This window comes from Numenius arquata, chromosome 2 (genome assembly GCF_964106895.1).
Source record: "Numenius arquata chromosome 2, bNumArq3.hap1.1, whole genome shotgun sequence".
NCBI lineage: Eukaryota > Metazoa > Chordata > Aves > Charadriiformes > Scolopacidae > Numenius > Numenius arquata.
The window spans coordinates 46939401-46967227 of NC_133577.1; the positions used below are offsets into that span (position 1 = coordinate 46939401).

At 43.8% G+C, this 27827-nt stretch overlaps 1 protein-coding gene across 1 annotated transcript; it reads right to left on the minus strand.

The window, feature by feature from the left end:
* On the minus strand, positions 1–27827 carry CAPN8 (calpain 8). The gene is given in 21 exon segments (XM_074168331.1): positions 1–24; positions 922–980; positions 1604–1720; positions 2651–2729; positions 3828–3896; positions 4663–4727; positions 5283–5340; positions 6269–6334; positions 7014–7050; positions 7618–7829; positions 9552–9563; positions 11588–11763; positions 12464–12624; positions 13634–13708; positions 15134–15219; positions 15520–15603; positions 16458–16626; positions 16928–17061; positions 17946–18064; positions 25842–25911; positions 27591–27827. Coding segments are annotated over 21 exon segments (2109 nt in total).

Genomic DNA, 27827 nt, shown 5'->3' on the forward strand with positions numbered 1-27827 from the left:
TCAAACCATTGTGCAGCACAGCCACTGAGGGAGAGACAGAACACAGAGTCAGACCATCTGGAAGGTCTACAGGATGCCACCAGGGCACTCTACCAGGCTCTGGGAGAACGAGCTGGGAAAATCTGGAGCTGCGTTTTAATCTGTTGTACATGTAGGATCCATTTGCTCTGGAACTCTGGAGGAAATTATTGCCAGAATCTGCCTTAGACACTGTGAGTGGGATCTCTTCCGAAGGAAGACCAGTTCTCCAGAGCAAGCTGCGTGACTTTTGAAAAATTTTAGGGTGAGAGTATGCGATGTACAATTTCAGCTAGATTTAGCTAACTGTGGCTGAGGGTCACAGGGCTTCCTGGCCATCCTCCTCCCTTCCAGCCAGTCTTCAGCTGAGAGGACTAATTGGATGGACCTCTCAGGGCCCCTTCCAGCTGTTTCCTGAGATATATTTGTATTCTGCAAAGGGAAGACTCAAGCTGATTGCTTTTATTACAGCTTCAAGAGGAGAAATTTGCATTAAAAACAATGTGGGGGAAAAAAGACCTGGCATCTTAAAAAGTCTCTTCCTAATTCTGGCAGGTTGATCAGTACATTCTCTGCCAGACAAGAACAGTTCCCTGCTGTGTGTTTTCTAATGAATTGACCACTGCCCTCTAAAAGTAGACAGTGAAGCACACTGTGTGAGCACCTTCTCAAGCGACTTTATAGGTTTTGAAGGTATTTTCACTTTTTTGCTCATATAAGGTCAATATTCGTTCCACTAATTCATACAGACCTTCTGAGCTGAAGAACTTTTTCACATAAACAAACTTACCATTTGAATCACTACTGAGTTTACTCCTTATAATAGTGATTTTAAATAAATGTATTTTAGGATGGCCCATTGCCGTAGCTTAACCACAGGTATTTCAATCTGACCAGCCTCACCTCAGCCAGAGAGAGCTGGATGACTCCACTCTTGTCTTTGTCCAGGAGATGGAACACTTCTGAAAAGTAGAAGAAACGGGAAAAGAAAAAAAAAAGATATGAATCACAGAATTCGGCATATAGAGAATCACCGTCTGACAAAATGTAGAGGTCTGGCTTTTTGCCACGATCTACTGGAAATCTAGACTGATTCTGTAACAGAATATTACAGCTGTTCTTTCCTCTTACAAGTCATTTCTAAGCTGCTTCATGGGGCGGAATAGTCAGATCTACAGCAGCAAACTGAGAGCTGGCAGCAGGACAATTATAAAATCTGATGCGGTAGCATCTGGTATAATCCGGGGACAAACCTGTAAATCAGGCCTGAGTAAGGACTGTAAATGATAAATGGTACCATTTACAGGAGCTGGGACAACTTGGGGGCCAGAGCACTGACCATAAAGTGCAGATAACTGCAAAGCAGAAGAGCAGGGTAGGTTATGAAAACATGTCCCCCCCGGCTCCTCGGTCACTCAGGCAGAAAGGCTTTTGCTGTTTCTCTGCTGCTTTCTCGAACAGACACAATTTTGCTGGCACCCTCACATTTCCATGCGGTTTGCTACATTCGCAGTTAAAAGACACTAAATAATGAAATCCTGAAGTTTTCGGGAATGCCCCTTGGTTGAGGAACAGAGGCACTTACTGAAGAGGTTCTCCAGGCGGATCATGCAGGCCACAAAGCCATCGAAGTCGATGGTCAGCTTGCTGCAGGCGTAGCGGGTGACAATGCTGTGCTGCACCTCATTGCTGAGCGTGAAACCTGAAGGCGTGGGGAGCACACGGATCACTGACACGGCAGGTTAACACGGACCCTTTGATGTGACTTATCCACAGGCTGCTGCAGCTGCAGGCAGACCTGGATGAAGGACTGAGGACTATTCCTCCAAGAAGGTCTGTTGGACTCCATCACCCACCTCTGCCATGAGTCCTTCCCAAAGCCTATTGTGCCGGGTGAAGAGAAGCATGAAGTTCTCCCACAGCATTTTGTCAGGCTGCATATTTCACATTGTTTCACAGCATAACCAGTCCTATGTTCCCCAGATAAACCACTAATTAGCGAGTCTTGGTGCTGCAGCTGAATAGCAGTGATTGCAGTAGAGCCAATTGCTTGCATCACACATTGGGCTCTATTCAGGCCCATATTAGTGCTATTTCTGTCTCTGGCTCATTCACATAAACTCCACCAAGCACAAGACAGATCAAAAAAACAGTGCTCTTCTAGATGCCCCTGAGCTGGCAAAAAAGCTCCTCCAAAAGTGAATAGCACACATCAGAGGGGACATCGCTGGGGCATGCCTTGATCAGGCTTGCACCTTCTCTAACACAGAGAAAGGTGGTGGGAGGAACTGGAGGACAAAGAGGATTTGGACATAGCTCTGAAAAGGGGAAATTAGATTAGGAAATAACGAGGCCAAAAATAGAGCAGGTAATAATCAGATGGATAAGCAACGGTCACAGCATGGACAAAAATATCAGCGGGTCCTAATGCAGCACAGAGGATGGTTTTTGATGTATATAACAGCAAAGGGATGTAGCGGTATCTGACTCTCAGGAAGGAAGAATGGCACTGGCAATGCTGTGATCCAGGAGATGGGAGGGAAGCAAAGCCGTTAAAGCCTCCACTATTGTTCCAGCGCTGGGGGATGGGGGGCTGCAGTGATCCAACTGTACCCCCAAGCTGCAAACTCACCTGCCTCTCTGAGGGCATTTCACATCTCATGGGCGTCAATGGTACCGGAGTAGTCACTGTCCACTTTCTTATAGATGGCCTGCAGCAAAGGAAGGAGGGAATGTGAAAATCCAGGTACATCCGTGCCCACCTCTGCTGTGTCCTCACCATCGCCCTGCTCTGCAGACACAGCCTCGGGTTTCTGATGGCTGGGACAGGGGCTGCCCCTACCAGCCCTGGCTCCTACTCTTCAAAATGTTAATGAGCGAGGGAAACGCTTCAAGTAGCCTCTGGCATGGGAGGCAGACTGGGAAACACGTTCCCATGGGCTGGCAGCCCGCCTGCCTTCGTGTTACGTGGTGGCAGACAGGCCATTGAGGAAAATATCCTTTCATTTGGCAAACACTGCCACAGACAAAGACCATTTTGCTTAATATTTCAGATGAGATGACAGATGCTTCCTACTGCCAGCAGGTTTATTATCCAAAATTAGAAGCTGCACAGACCTACAGCTCAGACTGGAATTGGCTCTCAGGGCTTGCTCTGCCAGCGCCAGCCTCAGGACAGAGCCGGTGCCTCCGGCTGAAGGGCAGCTGAACATCTCCTCATCAGCCTCCAGGACAGATGCTCTGTGCTGACCAGCATCAAGCACGGGAGCAGCAGGCTTTGCCCAAAAGGGATATTGTCAAAAAAAGCAGCTCCAAATTTGACCTTCCTTTATACTGCTTGATTCTGGGTGCACTTCTTGGGATATCAAATCCTCTGTCAGAAAAATAATTCAGCGCTTCTGCAAGATTTAAAAGATGCAAAGACAGGCTTTTGTAGGTCGTAAAAATACGTGTTTCTTGTGTTTGCTGGTGCTCAGCTGGAAACGTAACACATTGCAACAGCAGAGACATGTTCATAGGAGCTTTAATGCAGCAAGCAGCAGAGAGCTGTCTTTGCCAGCAATGAAAGAGGGTTAATCTGGCTTTCAATAAGGTATTGCAAATTATGGAGAGGCGTGGAGCCAAGGTGAAAGAGGATCTGCTTGTGTCCTTTTAAATTAGAGGTGTTTCTGAGCCCTGGAACAAACTGCAGCCATGAGAAGGAAGGCTTCCAAGTATATCTGCCTATGGTGGCTTAAGCCTATCTTAGTTCTGGATCTGTGCTTCAGAGCTGAGAGGGGAAGAGGAGACAGTCAGAAATATTACGTTACCAAGTACTTTTGAATCTTCATCCAAAGTGTCTTGAATTCTACAAGTCCCAAGGTGCCGGTCCCATTGGTCTGGGGATGTTAAGGCATGGTTCAAAAATGAGGATTCCTCTATCCTTAGCAAAACTGGAGAGCAACCAGTTGAGATAAAAATAAATCAACCATCACAGTGGCATCTTAATGCCATATACATTCTTCTTTGTAATACATCTCCATCTCACACAGACATGCCCGCAGTTTTACACTTGCTTAGCTGAAGGCATGCCAAGAATTTCTAGGCTCTCTGCACTCCCAAGGAATGATATATGGGATTGCTAAATATATAAGCACGATCAGATCCGTTTTCTACAGTTACCAGTAGACTAAAGCCCTGAGGGAAACAGAGGACTGGCCTCGCAGAGGACAAATGTTAGAAAGCAGAGGCAGGAGCTGGGAGTGAACAGAGGGAGTCAATAGGAGGCTACACAGTCTTCCCCTGTGTGTCCTTCAGGGCCTTGAGCATCCCTTCCTATGGAAAATTATGCAGAAGCAAGGAGTTGTCCCCCATGATGTTGTGTCCATCATGGTGCAGCCAGGCAGAAGGTCCCTGCTTCTCCTCCCTGCTCTTTTTAGGGAAAAGTTTGAGCCATGAGAGATGCAGAGCAGATGAGAGAAGCAGCCTTAAATTAAATGGTTTAGGTTTCTGCCACCCTGAGCTGATAGAGCTGCTTGGCTGAATTTTATGCCTTCAGCCATGTGCCTGGACAATGGAAGTGTAAACTTAGCCTTATCTTGTCAGGAAGTTTTGCAAAAGAGGCCCAGAAACTTCAAAGTCAATGAAATGACGTTCAAAGGATACATCTAGAAGGCTGATCATCTCCCTGCAAGTGTTAATGTTGAATCCATCACTTTTAATATCCTTTCCTGTACAAAAAGGAAGTAAAAATCTAAGTCAGAAATAGTTTAAGATGAATATTTTTCTGCAGACAACCTTGAAGATGTCAGCCACCTTAAAATCTTGTTAGCAACGTAAATGCTCTGCCATTTCTTCCACTGTTTCCCTTCAGCTGATTATCATGGCTTTTTTCGGCACAGGGACAAGGGATGCTATCAGTTTTGGGTGTAGTCAGCCTCTCTCTGTCCAGAGAAGTTATGCAGCAGCATAATAATAATATCTTCCCACGGTGGTCCTCCCAAGAAGGTACAGGGAACAGAGTGCCTCTACGGGACACCAGCTGGCAGCACTTGGAAGGGGAGCACCAGGTAGTATCTTTCCCCCCCCCCCATACTAGAAGTTTGACAAACCAGGAGAAACTCAGCTGGGGATGGACAAAAACTTGGTTTTTCATCACCCTTAGCTGATAGAGCTGGTTTTTGCCAGCACAGATGCTCACTCTGATGAAGGAGCAACTAGATGTCTCGCCATCTCAGTACATGCCTCTCAGCTCCACTCAATGGGAACTACACAATGTTACTTACTCTTCGCCAAAACCCGGTTTAGGATAGTTTGAAGTTCAATTGCAGTCACTTCGCAGTCCTGGACAGAAAACATACTTTAGATGTTAACATAAAAATTATTTGAAACGAACAATATTTATTTGCTGTCAGGGACTATTTTCATTCCATACCTAAGGCATGTAAACCTTTGCTTTTTTTCCTAACACTTTACGTTTACCTTCAGACATCACATGGAGAAGATCCTCAGAAACCATGAATATTTCCCAGCCTTTCAAATGGGAAATAAGTGATTTGGATGCGATGGTGGCATGACCCAGTAAATGCTAATTTTTTAACAGGTTTGACTGAATTGGGTGATTGCCTTCTTTGTCAGTTAAAGAAGTTCAGGAGAGTGTTTGAGATTTTCCAGGCTTACGGAAACTACAACCAAACAATACTAAAATTGCCCTCTCAAAACTCAGAAAGGTCTTTCTGACTAACAAGACGCTTTCCCTCTTCGGTGCCAGTGGCCACCTGTTCATTAAGAGAAAATCTGACTTGACAGCCACAGGCTAGCGCAGTGGGGCTTTGTGGATGCTGAGGTTTATCAAATACAGTGAATACAGAGAAAGTTCAGCCAACAGTTTTTCCGATTCCCGGGGCTTCTAAGCAAAAAGGAAGGAATTGGCCAACTAGGCAATTGTCAGAATTATACGCTAGCTCCACAGGTAATTTATTTCACCATGGGATAATATTTTCACAGTCCTCACTCCCCTCACCCCTATTTTCAAAGTTATTCCATGCCCTGCATTACTGAGGGAACAAATTGCATTTTGCACCAATAGGAGGAACAATGTAGTAAGACGGTTCTATTGCAAAATAAATTGAACTGAAACTGTGAGTTAATAAAAAGGGAAGAACTGCTTGGTTTTTTGAAGACCAGACAGTAAAAGGAACTGGCAAGGCAAATATTTGCATAATCATAACAGAGAGGTCCCAGTCTTTTTCTTTCACTTTAATCCACTTACCTCTCCAGAGAGCTTTTGAAACAGAGTCTTGAACTCATCGTCTATATCTTTGTTATCGACATGAGGCTAGAGGAAAGAGATGACCGAGAGTGTGGTTTATAAGGTCGTTCCAGAACGCAAGCTGTGGATATGGCAAAGCAGCTTTACAGGGGACTATTTACGGCAATGGAAAATGAGCACTTGCTCTGCAGCAATGGCAAACCAGAGGCACTACTTAAATCATGACCAGCCAGGGCCTGGCTTCATTTGGGAGTAAATACTTTCTAAGACTGATGAAAAAGTCTTCTTCTACTACGAAAATAGTTTTATAAAGTAGCTGCAGTGAAAATGTTGCTGCACCTGGCCATGGCAATTCAGCAGCTCCTTGGAAATCTGCTTTTGCAATTTCCCTTGGGTTTCAGGAAGACTATTTGTTTCTATGAAAGGATGATTCAGCGCCCTCCCCACCTCCTCCTACCTGTACTAGATGGAAGGACAATTTAATGCGTCCCAGCTCAGTCTACAAGGGTATAGTTTCTGTTCCACATGGGCCCAGGTACATGAAAATGCACATGAAACTCCGCCATGGAGATGTGTAAAGCATCCCCATAACAAGAAAATATTTTTTCTGAGCACAAACACATACTGTGATCCCACCTGAGGGGAAAAATTAAAATCTCATCCCTGTTTTGCCCCCACATTATGAAAGAAAAGTCTGTTAAAAAAAACCAAACAACCCAACAATCTGCCCAGTTAAGACATTTACCTCATACGGTTTTGCAGCTACCACATCACCAATCATCCTAAGGAAAAACAGAAAAAAAACCCCAAACCAATAAGAAATTACAAATCTATAATTTGCCCTTAAAATAATGAGCAAAACAAGCTGTTTTAATATAAGGTGCCACAAAATGCACAGAACAAGCCCCCAGCTTTCCTGCTTCCTATGCCACTGTCTGACCACCCTCTTTGAAGATTTCCTTGGGAAATCCAGCCTTGTTACCCAGACTCCTGTTTTTTCATTCAGCAGCTGCTAGTGATACAACCCTTTTTAAAACTACCTCCTCATCATCATACTCCCAAATCCCCCACTCTCTAATTGTGGGAAGTTCTGCTTCACAGACCTGAGGGATCTGGATGCCATTTGAGCGCTTGGTGGAGGCCATCTGGAGAGCCATGACTCTCTACCACAGATGTGTGTGTGTCACACATGATAGACTACATAAGAAAATAGGTCCTAGAAATGGGCCTATTTTGCTGGTTAAGGAAAAAGGTAGAGCATGGGACATAGGTGAAACACCTGAACTTGTCCTTTATGTGCCTGAGTACATCACGAGCCGAAGAAAAGGCTTTAGAGGGAAGATACGCACTGAGTTTTTGCCCGTTTCTCAGAAAAGACTCGCAGGCAGAACTCTCCATTTTTGTAAGGCTCAAAAGTGGACGGCACAATGAGGTACTCTCCCCGGGGCAACTTGATGCGGCTGGAGACTTCACGCAGGTTGACATAAGGATCAGACCGGGCTGCTGGTTGGTTCCTTGCGAAGAAAGCACGGTTCGCATGAATATCTGTGTTATTTTCCAGCTGTGGGAAATGTGTTTTTGTTAGAAACCACATTTGACAATTCACTGGTAAGCCAGCCACCCTATTTCCATTTCCGTGCTCTAAAGCCATCTCAAGTTTTTTCTTAGCATAAACTAATAAATTCGTCAATGATGGCATAAAATATAAGCACCAGGGTTCTGTCATGGGAAACAGTCAGGCAGATAATTAGAAGGCAAAAGAATCTTCCTTCAGAAAGATTATCTTTTCACATGCCTCTTTACAGTCTTTGATATAAAATAAATAAAAAGATGATAATGTGTGCTCATATCTGGTCAAACTAGTACCTACTGTACTTAAGTCTTCCATGTAGTAAGGATTTTTTGCTTTCACAGGCTACTTGTGAACAAATTTAAATTTCAGAATGTTTTTCAGTGATTCATGGTATGGGATAGATCTAATTGCATAGGACTTGTAGTCTCTGATTTATTTAAACAGACAGAAAATGAAAGTAAACAGAACACAGTAGTAGTCACAAGGGTTAGAATTTTGGGGCCCCATTAGATGATTTACCCAACTTCTATTAGTAATAGTAAGGGTATACCTTTGGACTATGTGGAAAATAGTACTTAACTTTTCCTTAATGTACTATTAAACAAGTGAAACATTGCATAGCTCACAAAACAAAACACTAACGTAAGAAGGAACAGTAGTGTAAGAATAACATCTCTGCTTTAAACCTCCTATTCATGACTTTTGCTCCACAGGGACATCTTTCAAAAGGTACGATTCAATGATCCACAAAAAGTGCTGTGTGGTTGACACAGGATGGGGAACATTGCATATGGATAAGATTTCTGGCTGCCTAAGATCAGAGCATACAAAGATGTTATCAAACATTTTATAATCATTCTGGTTTTCTGTTGTAAACTGTAGAAAAATACGGGGTTTTTTCCTCTTTTGTTCTGGAGATAAGATTGGATTTAGTATTTATTCAACCATCCCATCCTTTCTCCCTACTAAATCTTAAGCTAGGTGGGACTGCAAAGATTAAGAAGCCAGATCCATATCCTTTTCAATATATAAAGTTCATTTTCCCTTTGCAGCTGCAAGGCTGTTAAAAGAACACAGTTAATTGCTACATGACCACACATTCATTTACTGAGAGAGAAGAAAAAGGCTGAAAAGCCAAGGAAAAATTGGCAGTGCAGGCTCCTGGACCTCAGTAATGAGTATAGGCTATTCCTGCTGCCAGACACCCCCAGGGTCTCTTTCTTCAGGAATGAAAAGTCTCTTTACCTCAGTATCGACATGTGGGAGGATTAGGGAAGGTTGAGCGGGGTTTGTTCATTACCAGGAGCCCCAGCTCAGAGCTATAAAAGGAATGGATCCACAGAATTTGGCATTTCTTTGGAACAACATTAGCTACATTTTCTCGATTTTAGAGTGCAGAGACCCTGTTCTGCCTTCACCTGTACTAAAGAGACAACTTCTGACCTATGTTATACAAACTTAGTGGAAAACAAATTAGAACAAGTATAAATGAAATCAAGATTGGGACTCAGATGTCTGTAATAAAGCTTTGTGCCCCAGTCCCTTGGAAACAGTTATTCAGAACTTGAGATATTGGTCCAGTGATCCAAGAACAAAGCTCTCCAGAAGAGCTGTCATTAGTAAGGAAGAAGTCTTCCTGGTAGCAAAATTCTCCAGTGCAACAGGAGGTGCCCATCTGGAGGCTAGAAATCTTCAGCAGAAATTACATACCTCCTGAGGAATCTGAAAGGAAGAGAAAGAGCTGATGTTAAAGGGCTGCTACAAACCCACTTCTATCATTAGAAAAAAAATAATCAGATAAAGCCTCCTTCAGACACACTTTTAAAAATTCCATTTACAACCACTTACTGTAGTTATAAGTTATGCAGGAAGTTCCCAGCTTGTGCTAGAGCTGTTCCAAGGAAAAACAGGACCTTCATCCAGAGGAATCTATACAACTTTTAACTGCTTTTCTCCTGATGCAGTGCTGTGAATGATACTACTGGTTGGAAATATTTGGGTAAGCCTCGAAATGTTCAGTGAGGAAAGTAAACATGTTAGCCTCACTTTGCTAACAAAAAATGGACTGAGAATTTATGACAGCAGACCTAAAATCTACTAGTCCACTGTTACGGGAATATGATGAAAATATGAGGCTACTGTGACCAGCAACCAGCATGAGGATGATGAGGTTGTTGTAAGATAATTATAACAAGTAAAAAATTTCAAGATTTGGTCTTTCCTAAATTAACTCACTTGATATGTTAATTTGTGCCTCCAAATATAAGGTAGCTTTTCCAAAAGTAATTAGTTGTCTTGAGAGCACAGATACCAGTGAGAGCCAAAGAGAATGTCCTCCCAAGTCCCAAAAGAGCTTTTGAAAATATTGCCCATACAATGATTCTAGGACCCAAGATGGCCCTTTGAGACCTCAGGTCTTGTTCCTTACAAACAGCATACTAGAAGGCCACAAGCTGGGTGATGAGCACACTTACAGTTATTGCCAGTAGGTAGTTTGAGCTACATGACCTACAAAAGGTCTGCAGGGCAGGTAGACTTGAGAACATACAACTTTTCACCCTCTCCTGCACAGAGATCTGCTTTAGGTAATCATCCATGCTGTCCTAACTGGACTTCCTCGGTCACAGCATCAGCTGCAGCGATGTAAATCCACAACAGTGTGTAACCCAAGGAACTGGGATCATAGCTGAATGTCCACATGAGGTGACGTAGCAGCCATTTCTTTCAGTAGAAAGACTTCATCATGTTAAAAGTCACCAGGTCTACCCTACTGCGGAAAACATCACGGAGCAAGCAGATGGGATTAAACAGATGTAAAGTAGAAGGGCTCTGCTAACGTCTTCAGGTTTGTACTTAGCGGCATGAGCAGGCAAATATCCTTAATGTGCAAATTCTAGGATGCCAATAGGCCCGGGTGCTTGGCACCAAGCAGATGGCAACTCAGAGATGTGCTCGGTGAGAACCATTTGTGTATGCAGGCACTTAGGCACTAGGGAAAACCTTGCCTAGTTTTGAACCATCCTGCACAAGATATATTAGCAAAAGTCAGCCATTCCCATCTGCTCCCACCTGTGCTGGTTAATGATCTTCATCCAGTGGAATCTATGCAACATATAATTGCTTTTCTCCAGATATCATATTGGGAATGATAAATACTGGTTCAAAATTTTTATATTTACTTCTCTCCCCTTACATCACAGAAACTAGAGGTGACACTGTAGATTTTTCCCTACATTATATTTTCAGAGACAGAAGCAACACTGGGAGAATCAGAAAAAAAGCAACAACCAAACCCAAAACTACTGAACCAGAACAATAGCATGGTAGACAATGAATCAAAACAATTTTCAAATGCAAGGGAAAAATAATAAAAAAAAATAGAAAGTGACTACTGAGCACTAACGATAGGCTGTCATCAGAAACACTTATCTGGAATTGCCAGGCACCCTGAGCCTGCCCCCATTCAGAATCTAAAAGAGAAGTCTCTCAATGAGACTGTTGCTAAATTATTGCCTCTAGTTTTACACTGCTCTCCTGTTAAAGAGGGACAAAAACTAAGCCTAAATTTATCTGAATCTTCCCATATTATGTGGGTCAGGAAGAAATGAGAGAAGGATTTGAATCATCTTGCAAAAGCCAGTTCTTATTGAAGTGTAATGCTGAATGTCAAGATGTAGCATACTGCTAATTTTTTTCCCAGGGTAACAGAAGAGAGAATAAAGCCTTTAATCAGGAACAAACTTTACCCGATAGAGCGAATAACCAATACTAAGCAGAGCTTCTCCCATTTTCTTCTGTCTCCTGCGGTTCTTCTGCATCAGGCCCACCAGTATAGTACAGCAAGGCTCATTCAAATTCCCTTCATGGTCATCATCTGGTTCATCTAACCAGATTTTAAACTGGGGATTGGTCCAGTACGTGGCTAAAAATTCCCAAGGCAAGACAAAAAGAAGGAGAATTTGTTGCCATTGTAGACAAGATGGCTGTCGCTAGAATTACAGAGAATATCTCTTTGGAAGGACTTTTGCCTGGAGTTTTTCCAACCCTTTCCATTACGTGGTACGGTTTTAGGTTTTCACAACCATGCTGAATATCGGCTGGAGCCAGGGCAAATCAAAGCACCAAGGTATTTCCTGGGGAGTAATGACCAACAGGGAGGAGCCGATAATCCAGCCCATCATTTATCTTCAGGAAACGGCCTTGGCTGAGGCTGTTATTGTTACGGGAGGACCAAATGCCAGGCAGCCTCTCTAGAGGTCTAACCTGAAAATGAATGGGAAACGTCACTGCCACTGAACTGTGACACTCTCCTGGCCTATGCAACCCTTTGGAGGATTACTCCAGTCAGTAGCAAAAGCCATGTAAGCAGGAAAAGCAGACAGAGGAAAAAAACCACAAATGCAGCCATGAATTAACTGCTTAGTGGGTTGGTAATCCCCAAAGAAGAAATAAGTGTGAATGAGATCTTGGTTTAGGCTACCAAGATTTTGCTTACTATCTAAACCCAGCAGAAAGAGCTGCACCTCCAAGCCCTTCCCACCAAAGCCCCTGCTGGTTCACAAGCATTTATTTTAATTGTTTTCCTGGTATTTCACCACGTCCCCACTTGGCTGGGTCTCCACCTTGGTAGTTCTGGCAGCCCCCAGCAGTCGAACCCCGTCTCCACTGTCCATTAAACAGGGTGAGGTCCCACTTGTTGACCTCGTTGCTTGTCAGTGTGTCGGGAGTCAAGCTGCAGATCTCAAGGCGGGTGAACTGCCTTTGAAAATCTGAAAACGCCATCCTGGTGCACAAAAAGGTCAGGGTTAGTCCATCAGCCTGCAACAGTGGAGGCAACTTGCAAATGGATGTCTCTCCCAACAGGGCAGCAATCATCAGTGCTACAGAGATGCCCAAAGCCCCGTTTAATTGAACTCTGAAACCTGGAAACTGTCTGTTGGGAAACAAAATTACCCGCTCCCTGAATGAGCTGTGTCTCCTGGAGACAGTTGTTCTCAACAGCTGTTACACATTATGGGCTCAGTCATACCATTTTCCGTCATCTCCAGCCGTGGGCAATGCCTCATGGATCATACTTCATCAGTAAATTCACTAAAATTGGTGGAAAAAAATGTGCAAGGAGATGCCATTGAATGGGAGCAAGAGTCAGCCCTTGTGAAAGAGTCACTCTGTAGAGAAAAAGCCTTCAGTTTGTATTTTGCCTTAATTCTACCGTTAATGTTTGTTGTTACCAATCCTAGTAGGTTTGCCTGAGTGACAGACCTTGATTGCTTCATGCCGCAAGCAGAGATCTGCTCCCATTTCTCAGTGCCTTATGGCCCATGGAGCTGATGGCACTGAAAGGCGGTGGGCGTTTCTCTTTCCAGCCTAGGATAGAGCGACACGCATTCGGTACTGATCCATATAATCAGCTAACTGGGATGGGCTTTCCATTAGGGCTGGGTAAACAGACTCTCCCAAGCTGGTAATCTAAACTTTTTCATTAGCGTGTAGCACTTAGGCAAAAAAAACAAACCTCAAAATATAGAGCAGCTGAGGTTCATTCTTGCCACCTCATTGATTTTATTACCATCTGGTCTCTATATTTTGGATAAGCACTGAGTTATGCAAGCTCTAATAAAAGGTAATGTTTGAATGGGAAGAGAGATAAACAAGAAGTTAACAACACACGCATGTCATTATTAACCCCTTTGGTGCTGGCAGTTTCTCTCCATACAGCAGAAAAAGACAGCTAAAAAAGCATCTGTGCACATAAAGCATCCAAAAGATTACGCTAACTGAACGATTCTCACCAAAACTCTCCATCGTCTACTTGCTTATCCAGAGCCTGCCTTTGTTTGGGATCAACATAATTCCACTCGGGAGCACTGCAGACAAATCACAAAAGCAAGCTGTTCAGGTTGTTGTATTTCATTCTACAACAAGATCAGGGAATTAGGCTCTGTCTTCAGCTACAGCTGATAAAGGAGTATGTATTTCTCCAAGAACTAGACCTTCTGCCCCCCTCAGTGGCAGTACACGCTGCAACCTGACTGTACAGGGCTGGAATCAGACTGCAGCCGTATTTGCAGCAAATAAGTCTTAAACTGACTCATCCCTGCCAGGTGCTGGGATGTACAAATATTGCAGAGTGGCTGGATTAGGTAACGCACAGCCTGAAAGTCGGGCAGAGCTTCTCCACTGTAAGATCTGTTGGGATGCCTGATATTCTCCCTAGGGAAACGATAGAAGCCCCGCTGCTAGGGAGACCAAAGAACAAGAAAGCAAAAAGATGGGGATTAGAAAATGAGATTAGGAAAAAATAGAATTTTTTAAAAATTTAATTTCTGATTTAAAAAATTAGAAAATTCGATTACTTCAGAAAACAGCATTACTCCTTTCCCATCCTGATGTTACGGTGCAGCAAGGTGGATCCCGCTCTGATCTGCTCCCAGGTGATGGTGCAGTTCTGCACCTGCCCCAGCAGGGTTGTCCCATGGTAAAACTGGTGCCACAAAATCAGGATATGGCATGTGTGCATGCCTGAGGCACCTTATCTTGGGGCTGAGCAAAGCAGCTCTCATAAAGGTAAGAATAATTCTAATGTTTATCTCTATTTTTCTATCTTTAAGTATTATACAACATCAGCACTGCAGTCAGTCAGGTCAGGAAACTGAAATCTCAGAGCATTGCATGAAAAAATACATTGTGGCCAAAATGGAAGTAAATTTTATGCCACTCTAAATATAAAAATAAAAGATGTGTTGTCACTGCCATTCTCATGAAACTCCAAGGCACTTGAAGCCCAGACAGTTTCTGATAGATTTTCAAACTTCTAGGTCCTTAGCTTAGTCCACATCCTCATTTTTTCAAGATTCTCCAGTAGAAACCAAATACCGGTCTGATTTAGAACTCAGCAACCTTAGAGCTGAGGCAAAGGCACAAAGGTTTAGCCCTGCTGTATTTCCCTGGAACAGGATTGGTTTGCATATCCTACTAAGGTCCTGGCACCATCAGTTGGATCAATCTGAGAAAAGTCATCTTGCAAAATTATGTGGATATGGCTTGTATCGGGCTGCTCACAATTAAAACATGGGCTGTTCTCTCTTATTAGAAAGCAGAGAAGAATGTCCGTGGGGCAGAGCGGATCAATATCTAACCTTGCTAATAAATTAATAGTGTTTTATCCCAACTGATTTAGTATCTCTCCTAAATGTGCTTTGTGATTGGATTAACTGCATAGTCCCAATTTAATTTTTAAAAGATACCAGAATACACTGAAGAGAGAGAGGCAGGTGCATATAAAAACGTACTTATCACTCCAAGCTCCAGTCCATTCCACTTCACCCCAGGGATTTCTAAGCCTCACTAGTTTCTCCGGCCGTCCTCGGTAATATACCTAAAAGATCCACAACAAACAGAGCCTGAGCACTTCCATTATTTCAATCATCATGGGGCAACTGCTTTTCAGACAGGATAAAACACGACTTGTACTTGAGTGATGCAGTCCATTACAATTTGTGATAGTTGAAAGACACATAGATGCCTTCCACCCTTATTTTACATTATCCTGTGCCACATCAGCAAATCAGCAACATTTTCATTTGGTGAGTCACAGAAAGACACCAGATAGTTGAAGGCACTGCGGGATTGCAACCCCAAGCTATTTTGTACAATGGCCCTGGAGAAGCTGGCTTACCTCTTCTGCTCCAGTGACAGAGTAAGCGTGTCCCTTGACCAGCTTCAGGCTTGTGATTGCTTCTATTTCAGCTGTATTAGTTATCTGGGGCAATAAAAGTATACACATTTAGGACTATATATTGTGTACAAACACAGCTTTCATGAGCAAATTAATATGGGGGAAGATATCCAAAGTGGTGTGCACAATGAATGTCAATATTCCTGATGCAAAGTGTATTAAATAAGGGTGAGATCCACAGCAAAAGTACATCTCCACAGTTTCATGCCCCTAAATATGCAGTCCTAGCATAACAGAGACTCAAGTATGTACAAAGAAATCTAAATCTAAATCCAGATCCAGTCACTTGCAAAGACGTGTTCATGTGGACACAGGTCTAGCCCTGCCTCTGCTGAGATCCAGCATTTCAAAATTTCATCTCTGGTAATCCTATATGCCACGAACCAGGATTTCAAACAAGATAATGAAACCGGATGTGAAAGGTGTGGGGTTTCGAAAACATGTACAAACATCATCTGTAACTTGAGAGAATTTGTACTACAGGTGTCAATAACCTTTAGGATTGAAAACCAAAGCCAGAATCAGACCATGGGCTACAACAAAGCATCTCAAAGAGTTTGTCTCTGGCAGTTGCATGTCCGGAGCTCAAATTACAGAGAATTTGAATGAGAAAAGATACTTAGAGAATGAAAACAGAGTTTGGAAGAGAAGACTAGTCCCCAGTTCATAGCTCAAAGTATTGTCGCAGACTGTCTTGTAAAACGTGAGGCAGTTGGTTATTTAGAACCTCATCCAAAGTTTTTTTATAACTGAAATCAATAAAAGTTTCCCATCAATTGTAGTATGCTTCTCATTCAGACCTTCATAGGAAGCTTTTGTTACAGTATGGACCAGAGCCCTGAGAACAGGAGAGTAAAGAAGCAGCAGCAGTGGCTTACATCAATGGAACAGCCAAGCAACGACCCAGCTCTCAGAGCCTTCTGGATGATTTGGTACAGGTTTGAAGGAGCCCTCCGCAGCTCATAAGACTCAGAGATGCCTCCAGTAAAATCCTCAAAGCCTTCCATAGTGGACCCTCCTGTGAGAGCTTCATAAGAACCGTTCAACCTGTGGGGGAGATGACAACAGCTATATAAGGGGCTATCTCCACTTGTAAGCATTGGCACTGCAGAAAGAAGGGTTCATAATTTGGTATCCCTTGGTCTGTCTGATCATCAGTGTGACCTGGGGCACCAGAAGTAAAGCCCCTTGAAACAAGCAGTTGGCAATACCCTTTATGGACCCAGAAGAAGCTACATAATGGGTGGAAGCTGCTTTTGAGTGAAGTGCTTTGTGTCCTATACCACAACCACCTGGGCACTCAACTCCTGCACACCCAGGAGTGCTGCCTCCTGCTTAGCCACCGTACTTGGCATAGGCCTTCTCCAGCAGCGCGCTCCAGAACTCATTGCCTTCCTCCGAGTGCACAAAGACCAGCTTCCCGTTCTTGGTGGGCAGCCGGTCATCCACCACGACGTCCATCCACTCCCCGTACTGCCAGAACTGATGGAAAGAAGAAAGGAAAAGATGATGAGGGTTGGTGAGCCCGTAATAGCTCTGCACTGCCATCTTCCTACCCCTTCACCTGTCATCAGTTCCCCTGGGATAAGTCAGTGTAAGGTTTCATTCCCATGTTGGACTTCTCTCCCTTTTAACAGAGGCAAACTCTTCCCATCCCTGTGAAGTGCTGAGCAGGCTTCTTAATGCCATACTAAAGTTTTGCTGTTAGTTTTGCTGATATTAACAGCAACTTCTTGTACATAACATCTGGAACACTCTGCTTTCTCCGTGTCTTTTCTTCACAGTGAGGGTGACAGAGCACTGGAACAGGCTGCCCAGGGAGGTTGTGGAGTCCCCTTCTTTGGAGATTTTCAAGACCCGCCTGGATGCAGTCCTGAGTAACATGCTCTGACATGCTCTGGGCAATCCTGCTTCAGCAGGGGAGTTGGACTAGATGATCTCTATGGTCCCTTCCAACTCTAAAAATTCAGTGAAATTCAGTGAAACACTGTCAGTGCTCCATGCAGAGCTTACATGGGGGAGAGTACAGAAAGCTAGTGCAGAGACAGCATGCTCTGAAGTCTTTTCTTGTTTACTCTTTTAAGGCCCAATCCATTGGGAAAAAAACCCCAATGACCCTGTAAAAATGCTGCAAAGAGAGGTCACCCAAAGGGGAAACACTCAATCGTGCTAATCCCTTCTGAAAGCAAATAAAATAACATTTTATTTGACTCTGTTCTTCTTTTCTTCTCCCCTTCCCCTTACCAATTTCACTTACACACTGTAGTTCTTTAATATTTAGCCTGTGCCAAACACAAAAAGAGCTGCTTTTAGCCAACTACTAGCATTTTCCTCTTTTATTCTCAATACCTTGATCATAAAGGTACCTGGAAATGAAAGATCCCAGCATAGTCCTTCTGGAAATTCTGATCCTTGGGAACAACACGGTACAGAACATCTGGATTCAAAGTGAGAGATGCAATGGCAGCTAGTAGCCAGCAATCACCTAAAAACACGTGTCACAAGGCAGAAAAGTTCATTAACAAACAGAGTTTTGCCCAGCTGATCCTTACACCATTATGTCACACTCCCACCCAGACTACAATACCAACATTAAGTGCTTTGCAAGGTCCTGCCAGACTCAGTATTTGTTCAGCAACTCATTCTTGTTTTGTTATTTCTCTCTTTTGCTCATTTTCCACTCACCCAGACCACAGAGGTATCTTGGGGCTTCTGAGGCTGATCATGGTGGTAATTTCAATGGTCTATTTTGGACTTTGCTATTTTGATTTTTTAATGAAGCTGTGAAAGCCGGCTTCTTTACCTAAGATTGCTAATGCCTTCAGGAGACCAAGAACACAGCCAGAGGAAAGACATTTGGGGTATGTGGGTTGCAAAGCCTGGCTGGGCAGTACAGAGTTAACGACCTGTGATAACTTTGACTAGACCCGAGCCACCACACCTGGGAGAGTCGAGGGCTTAGGAGGTGTCTAGAAGAGGAAAAAAGCTCCAGGCTGATAGAAGGGTGGTAGGACTTCCATCCCTATCTTTTGGAGAAGATTTGATGGATAGCAGGAATGTTTCAGGGGCTATTCCTTCTTAGCCCTTTCTTTGAAGGCCTGAAGTTGAACCAGTGCTTGGGGCTATTGCTACGGATTTGCCCTCAAATCTAAATCTAACGGAAGCTGAAGTATCCCAGGAATTCTGCAAGGACATGAGCCCTTTCTCTGGCCCACTCCTTATCCTGGAAAGGATGGATGTGCCGAGCCCTTCCTGGGTGTCTCACAGCTCAAGATGTTTGCTGGGTTAATTACTTGCTTGTTGGAGGCTGGGTGAGTGGAAGCCTCTCTCACGCTGAAGGTGGAGCCCCTGGGAAACTCAGTGACTCACAGGTTTCTCACAGTATTTGCATAACTGCAAACAGTAGGAAGAACTGCTGTGGTCCTGTGTTATTTTTGAGGTGTGCAGAAAGTCTAGGAAAACAAAGCTGCTCTGAAGGTACTGACACTTTCCTGGTTTCCTGTGAATTACCCGTGCCAAGACATGTTTCTTTGTGCAGGTGCATCCTCTGCAGAAGGAATTGGCACAACAGCTCTGGCTTCGGTGGAAATAAGCTAACAGACTGAGGAAAGAGTTTCATCTGTAGTGCAATTTAACACCTTAGAGCAGCAGCTAACTCTTTTATATTGACCTGGGCCTTATGTCTTAGTGCCACGATGGATATAATTGTAAAGGTAAGACGCTGGGACTTGCCTGGTGCAAGAAACAGCTGATCCCAGTTAGGCAAACAGTGTCAGGAGAAACACCTATAAAGAAGTACCCCCAATGTGATGACCTGTAACCACGTCAGCTGGCTGACCTGATATGAGTGCAAAAGTGTTATCCACCCAGTGTGCCAGACCAGGTGGTTTCCATGAGGAGGGAAAACCCAGTATTAGTAAGTGAGGTGCTGCTTGAGCCTTCCCCCAGCATTGCTCTGTGTCACCCTGGCTGCCATATTCAGCAAAAAGAATTTAAGCTGGAAGGGGGTAGGAAATGGCTGGATTACCCGCTTCTCCCCATTCACCTGTGTCTCTTAGGAGAAGAGGTTAACAAAAGCTTGTCCTGCTTATCCCACACAAGTGAAGTTTGAAGAGGAAGTGGGAGGCAGGTTAAATGCTACTTTGCAGAAAAGCTGTTTGAGCCAAGAGCTCTCGCTTCAAAGGTAAGATTTCCCTTGCAGAAGAGCAGATAAATCACAATATAAGGATTGTGAGATGTTTAAACTGGCAATAGGAAAGAGTTGTTGCTGTGCATACAGAAGAGAAAGTCCAAAAGCCTCAGCTTCTAGATCAACTATGAGCAAAAACCTTCTCAAGATCATCTTCAACCTAGTTCTTTTACAAATTACTTTGCATTCTGTGGGAGAGAGCTCAAGTCACTGGCCTGGAAGGTTGCTTCCAGCCTTAGGTACCTATGTATAAAATAAGCAAAACTGGGAGAGTGCAAGGCAGTGGGGGGGAAGGCTTTGAGAACCTCTTCTTCCAAGAACATGTAGATGCAGAAAAAAATGAGGCTGACAACACTCAAACCTGCTTTGTGTCTATTTCTTTGAGGCTTTCATTGGTACAGGTGTATGCCTTATGCTGTTATAGCTTCTGCTTTTGTTTGGAGAGCTAGAAATAATGGTGATAAGTCTGGGGAATGGCTTTTCAGAGGAGGAAAATGAAAAGCCCTATGAAGTTAGAACTGAAGCCTTCATTTTTTTCAACTGTCCCAGGTTTTCTTACTGCATTGGCTGTTTTTGGCATGCTGTGAAACTCCATGGGTTATTTCTGAGAAGGGTGGGGGTCCTGGTGTCCCTGTTGTGTGCCTCCACCCCTGGTGAGCAGTGATGAGTTGGTGCTCTCTCAATGTACAGCATCAGGAAGGGGAAACCCTGGTCCAAGCCAGGTTTTTACAGCCAGCGAAGGGGAAACTACTCTGGGCTTTGCTGAGGATGGTGCATGTTTGATGCATAATTAGGCAGAAGAATCAGTGAAATGAGAAGGGTTTCCTTAAATATGTTATTTATTTCCCTGACTCAGAACTAAACAATTTCAGAATCTCATCCCCATAAGATGCCAAATGCAGCGTGAAATCCTTTACAGCTATCTTATGGTACAAGTTAACTTCTTAGCGTCAGGGAGAGTGAGTGGCATTGGCACTTCTGCCTCCTGCAAATGCAACCGTACAATCTAACCTCCTGGGGAGGCATTAGGGGCAAGTCTGCCTAAAGCACCTGTGGAAAGAATTGTGTTGGAAGAATTGCAGTGGTGAACTTGGCCTTAAAAATGGCGATGCTTGCCTTGAGCAATGCAGGGTCCCGTCTCCAAACCTTACTTGCGGGCCTAGTATCTTTGACTAAGCTTGTGGCTGAACAAATATTAACTGTGCCCTCTAAAAGGAACCGTCTGGGAATTTGGCTGCTGTGCAGTAACTTGATAAAAAGGAAGGTTTGCATGAGGTGCCCAGATGCCGGTGGTTTGGGGCCATGTTTGTATATAAGCGACATGTTACGTATCAGGTTCCTGTGATATTTGCTTTCAGACAAACTAAAGAGGATGCAGGAATCCATCCATACTTCCAGCTGTCCACACAGCTTCCAGGGTGGACCCTAAACTGCACAGGTCGTGTCTGATCCTCTTGTACACCACAATGGGGTCCTGGCCTATCAGTGTTTCTCAGCCCTATTGGATAATACGTTACTAGTTCTAAAAAAGTGTAAGTTGACAGTACCTGTTCATTTTCTCAAAGTTCAACATCATTTTGGTGGCAGCAAGTTCTAGAGTTCTGTTTGTGGCTATGCCTACAGCACAGTGTGGCAGCACAAGCTCCTGAGAAAGGTAGCTTAGGTGGGACCCCTAAAACTTGTCCTGATTCAGCTGCAGGTTATAAGTCATATCTCAAACAATGAGGAAACTATTTCATTCCCTTCCTAAAAAGTGATTTTTTGGAGGGAGAGGAAATGAGGCCGACGGCCAATGAATTAAATATTTAATTAGAATGTATTTCCAATACAGTTATAGTTGGTAAAATGACGATATCAAAAAGCATTTCTGCTCACTACGTGCATTTGAAGTTTCAGCCTTTTAGCTTATATAAATGAATAAATAAATAGTATTCTCAGCATTAGCCCTGCAAGGCTGAATCGCCTACGGGCACGTACACTGCTTTCTGCTCAGCCTCGTATTTCATGAACAAAAGTTTCAGACAAGTGCCAATTACAGCATTCACTTCTGCCCCTGGATGTGTTAAAAAGAAGCTGGCTTGATTCCTGGAGCTGGAGTCATTTGTAATGTTGGTAAAGTCCAATTAGGTTTTGGTTGTTTTTATTTTAATGTGAAATAAAGCAATTCTGACCTTGAGTTTGTGGTGGAAAGGGTAAACATGAAACCTAGCTGTGCCTAGCGCTGTGTGTGTGTATATATATACACACACACATGATCTTGGAGAATTACTTTGACTATTAGTGTTCTTGAAATAAAATTGCTCTCTGCTCACAGATGTACTGAGATGGCTCGTGTTCTCAGTGCTAGGCAGGCACCTCCTGGTTTACAGAGATAATCAAATTGCTGCAGAGAATACGGAATCCTTGGTGACCTGGGAGCTGAGCAACTCCTCTGTATTGATGGTGTTTACCCAAGCACACTGCACTCACAGAGGCCATAAAATAAATGAGAAATTTGATTAGTTTCAGTTGCTACAGAGCTGTGCTCGGTTTCTGTTGAGCTATCATCAAAGTGTCTAGACACAGAGCATCTAAACTCTTCATTGACCTAGTGATGGGGAGTTTAAGCCAGAAGCCCAAGATCTAACTGGGCAGTACAGAGGCATTTCTGTCCTGACTGCTCTCTGTCTTGTTGCTATTTCAGCAGCGCCTGGTGCTCAGGAGGGATCCAAATACAACGCTGTGGCTCTTGCCTCTCGGTTTGTCAAGTAGATTTGACTCTCAGCTTTAGTCTCTGCTGGAAGCCCTTCTTCAGAGCTTGTAGAACCTGGGGCATCCTACCAGACATCAAGGAAGTACTGAGCCCCTAGCTTTATCATTTCTGGCAGTGCAGGCTGTTCCTGCTTTGAGATTTCTAAAGAAGGCTTCCTAAAGTTTTCTGTGGAAATGAATTAATCTCTGCAGCTGTGTATAGAAAGGCAAAGGAATCAGCTTTCTTCTCTTTGAGGTCTCAGAGTTGTCAGTGAATGTATTTTTTGAGATCTAGGGGATATATCTGCTAGAACGAGGATCTCCAATATGCTAGGGCCCATGGTACTGAACATTAGAAGGGCCATATATTAATGTCTATAGCAGGGTAAGTGAACAAACCCAGTACTATTAATCACTCTCCTGCCTACAGGAGCTCCAAAGGTTCCCTCAGCAGAGATCAGATTTATCTCAGAGCTGCCAGGCTTTGGTTAGCTCTCCAATTGACTTGTAATCTTCTCAAATCTGCCCCTAAGATGAGACATGCACAAAGCATGTGCGGGGTGGGCTCCTTAGCTGGTGGGAACTAGTGTACCTGCATTGGCTTCAGGGGACTTTTCCAGCTGGCCAGGGACCTGCAGGGCCTGGAGTACCCTCTGAGCCTCCAGAACAAAAGGCACCCCATGAATATAAACAGCGTGGATCTGGAAAACTAATATTAAACTGAGAGGGTTTGAGTACATTTTATATTATTTAAATTAAATTTATGCCACTTGCTTCCTAAGACTTTCTGCAAACACTTCTGGGGTTAACTTATTCAGATAGCTGCAAGAAAACTTCATAAGTCACCTTTAATAACTAAGACTATGTGACTGCATTTCAAGTTGTTACTAGGCTATCAAAAAGATATGGTTCAAAGAGCGTTTAAAATATTTCAAGTCTTTCAAGTTCCCATCAAACTTCCCAAGCTGATATTCATCTAGCTTACGCTGTTGTCAAAGAAATAAGCTTAATGGAGTGAGACTAACTCTGGGTTTTCCTGCTCCTTTTGTTCATATAAACCCAGACCTGCAGCGTTATTTTTAAAAGAAAAGAAACATGTCAGAGAAGATTATTAAAAATCGGCTCTATTTCCCTAAAGGGCTTGTTAACAGGTCACATACATGGCTTATGTAAATATGTAATCAGGGTCTGTTTCAACAGAAGTGTTTTACATAAGGGCTTTAGTAACAAGGACTTTGATATTCAAGGTATTGGATCAAATAACAAAAAAGCATCATATGCTTCAGAGATGTAAAGCAAATACCTGAAACCTAGAAGGGAAATCCCATGCCTATATTCTGAAGATTATTTTTGTGAAGGGTCAGTGTGTGTAGAAGTGATTGTAAGAAGCCTTGTAGAAATAAATTGGATTATTTTTGATTTTTTTTTTTTTTTTTTTTGAGAGAGACAGAGAAAGAGAAAAGGAAGCTGTTAGCAAAAGCAGAATCAGATTTTGGGGCTTTTCTTGTAGTTTTAGGCGCAGCTTTCAAGACTAGCACTTGGGGTACTGCCCATCAAAGGCCGGCTTGGGAAAGCCAGGTGGCAGACACCGTCCCCAGATTCACAGGTTTTTTGGGTCCAGTTCTGTTGTTACCACTATTTGATGGATTTGGGCACTGCTCTAATAAAAGCCCATTTAGCACAAAGCACTCTGTGGGACTCCACAGAGACATTCAGGAGGTGACAGAAATAAAAAGGGGTTCAGGGTATTTGCATTCAGTTTCTAGGCTTAACACAAATAATGCATTGACCTCTTCTAGTTTAAGAGCAGGTAATATTCTTCAGTCCTTTAGCTTGTAAACTGTCAAGGAAAATGAGGTTTTACTTCAGGCATATGATTTTATTTTTTTTTATGCTATTATAGAATCTGCCCAAATTGGAGATGACAAGAAATGTCGCTTTTATTACCTATCTGAACCATTCTCCTAAAATACAGTAAGTGATTTCCCCATACTCTGTTCCAGCATCCACCAAATAAATATCCTGGAGCAAGTGTATGATTTGGCATCTTATTTTTAGCATTTGGAGCACGGGCCCACACACCAGGGAATTTTTTAGCGATTGCTTTAATGGTGCTATGTTTACAGGACCAGCATTGGTATTATTTATTGCCAATGACTTGCAGAAATTGTTTGAATCTCATTTGCACAACGGATGGGCTGGAAGAGCAGTGAGGTCAGGAGTACTGCGGTAAGCTGCGCAGGAGGGAAAAAGGCTGGTTTCTCTGTGTCTAATCTATCAAATTCTCATTACAGGAGCTTCAGCCTTCTTGCCTTGATATGTAGTCAGGAGAGGCGGCTGTTGCTGTCTTCTGGAGCTGGATCTTATCAGCAAGGCATCTGCTGCAGCAGCTATCCAAGGGGGACAAAGCCCCCTTGCAGCTCCCTTCTGGCTGCTCGCAGAGGAGCTCCGTTTAGACATTGTCAAGCATTGGAGAAAAGTGGGTAAGAAAGTTTCTTCTGTGGTGGGTCTCTAGGAGAAGATGAGTGCTGTCTGAGAGACACCTCATCAGCGTCAAGCCCTAATTTGGGGAGCTGGCCATGTTTGCAGAGCTCACTCCTGTTCTGGCTCTACACCAAACGCTGGACAAGCAGGAGGGGCACTCAGGGCTTGGAACAATTTGCTTGCTGTGGATGGTATTACAAAGCTTACGTGCTCTGTTCATGTTTATTTTTATTTTTTTTATGGTGTGGTCCTTGTTTCTAACTCATGCCTGCAAGCAGGTGGGCCATGCTGCTTGGGATGGAATGGCCCATCAGACTCCCAGACCCTGTCCCAAACCAGCTCCTGCTCTGCTCGTTGGTGGTTGTGTATTTATTCTGTGAGAAACTGAGGCTGGAACTTGCTCTGCCTCCCAAAGAAAAGTCCCTAATGACTAGGCTACAGGGTGAAACTTCCCTGGTGTTCCTTGTCCCCCAAGTCTCTGGAGCCACTCTTGCTGGGATGGGCATGAAGCCTACCTTCTTTCTTCAGGGCAAGAGCTCTTACGATTTGGTTGCTGTCCAGCTCTGTCTCAAGAGGTAAAAAGCAAGACCGTCTTCTGCTCCACCAAGGGATAATTAGCTTCCTACCTCCAGGAGACATTTTGGTGTCTCCCAGGTTTGACATAGCTCTTACAAGCCCATGTAATCTCTGTCTCAGTGGCTCAATGGTGCTGCCTGACCCCCTCCTTGGGTATCTGCCTGTCCTCGTACCATGTCCGGGAGACAGCCAATATCTGTGTATATCTGAGGAATTTTTAAAATGAAGCTTCAATTTATTTTTTTCCTTCTGCCAAAACAAAATTCAGAAGCGCTGTACGTACCCAGCTCTCCTTGGCAGACATCTGTTCGAGTAGCTCCTCCAATTATAAACTGAGGGTTGGCACATAACTCCTGAAAAAAAACACATTTTCAAAGTATGCATCACCCTTTCTGGCTGAACTGAAAAGTTCTCATTTCTTGTTCCTTGTTTTGATGTTCAAAAAAATATTAAACACTTTCAACTTTTCTTAAAAAATATATCCTTTGTCCTCTGATTAACATGGTGCAAGAACAATGTTGCCTTATTAAATCGAAGATTGCATGTATTTTTTTGAGGCAAATCCTGAAGCCCTTTGCTACTTGAGTGTCAGTGATGTTATTAGTGAGAATTTTTGCACCACTGAGAAGAGCCTGACCTCTTGACACCTGCCCTTTACATATTTATCAGCGTTGATGAGGTTCCCCTCTCAGTCTTCTCTTCTCCAGGCTAAACAGACCCAGGTCTCTCAGCCTTTCCTCATCGGAGAGATGCTCCATCCCTTTGATCATCTTTGTAGCCTATGCTGGACTCACTGGACAAGTTCCTTGTCCTTCTTGAACTGGGGGACCCAGAATTGGACATAGATAAGTCAGTGGGTCCCAGGACTTGTGGATGAAGTGCCCATAAACTGCTCATGTCTCTGCTGAGTGCCAGGAGGTCTCTGTCAGACAGGGCTGCCACATTTCACCCTGATGGATCTCAGACCTTGGCCATTCTTGACCACACTATGCTTGTGACTGTCTCTGTCTGCGGTGTTGTTCTTGCGTGAGGAACCCTAGTATAATTTAATGAGTTTTTCTAAGGCTGATCTTCCCCCAGCCAAGAGATGCTTCCATGGTACTTATTACTGAACCATCCAGGTGCCAGAGCAAAGTGCTGATGGACAAATGGGGTTGCCGGAGTAGAAACTTGGAGTTACTAAACCTGCCAAGTTTCCGTTTCTCGCTTTTCAGGTGAAAAAATAAAAATGAAAATCTAAGCCTTGAAATTTTCCCTTCTTCTGTCATTTTCCTTTCCCCCATCAGAGGAAGGTAAGTTGTTTGGGGTGGTTTTCCTTACTTCTTGTTTTTTCAATCTCCTTGGTGTTGTAGGGAGAGGCAAAATGACAAAGGAGGAGCAAAGTAGGGACAGAAAAAATGTCTGAAAAATGGAAGTGCAGAAAAATCTCTGAAGCCCTGATCTTGTGGTTTAAAAAAAAAATTGGCATCTAATCTTTCCTGATTAAACTGCCCATTTTAAAATGAAAGGCCATTTATAGGATATATGTATTTGGGTAATAACTATTCCAATCAGTTGCTCTTTAACTGTTGTAGGCAGCTTGAAGAGAGGCAGAGGGTTTTATTGAACTATTAACCTGATTTCCTGGGGTGCGTGGTGGCAGGGCCACTGTGTAGGTACCATTACAAGTGATGGTCAGTAGGTCCTGGGGTGGCCTGGGCTCTCTCTGGGTACGCATGGGGCCTTTGCAGCCATCTCCGGATTGTACCCTGGAACTGTTGCTCCATGGAGCTGGGATGATGAGGGAGGAAGCAGGTTTCCGTGAAGCAGTTAGAGGATTCCTTGCTTTATAAAGGCCTTAGATGTTGATTTTTTTCTTCCCGCCCACTTTCAACCTTGTTTCTGCTAACCATGGAGGTAAAGCAGGACAGAAGAAAAACCCAAAATGTTCACAACTAGTGGGTATTCAGGCTCACCACTGATTTAGTGTGGATGTTCAGCTGAGCTTTGAGACCTGAACCTAGTAAAACAGGCAGCCATAAAGCACTCTTACCGTGGGGCGCTTCCAGATTATCCCCTGGGTTTTGAAGGAATATGGTCCCAGGTCCCGGTAGCCCAGCGCGGAAGGACAGGCTGGGAACTCCTCATCCTTGAACAGGGTGCCAGCCTGCAGGCAACGCTGCTTCAGGGCTTCATAGTCCTGATTCAAATACTTGACAGCGTTCCTCTTGGATCCCAGCCCCTCTGCGGCTGCCCTTTCCTGGCAGAGCCTCGCTGCGACCCTGGACAT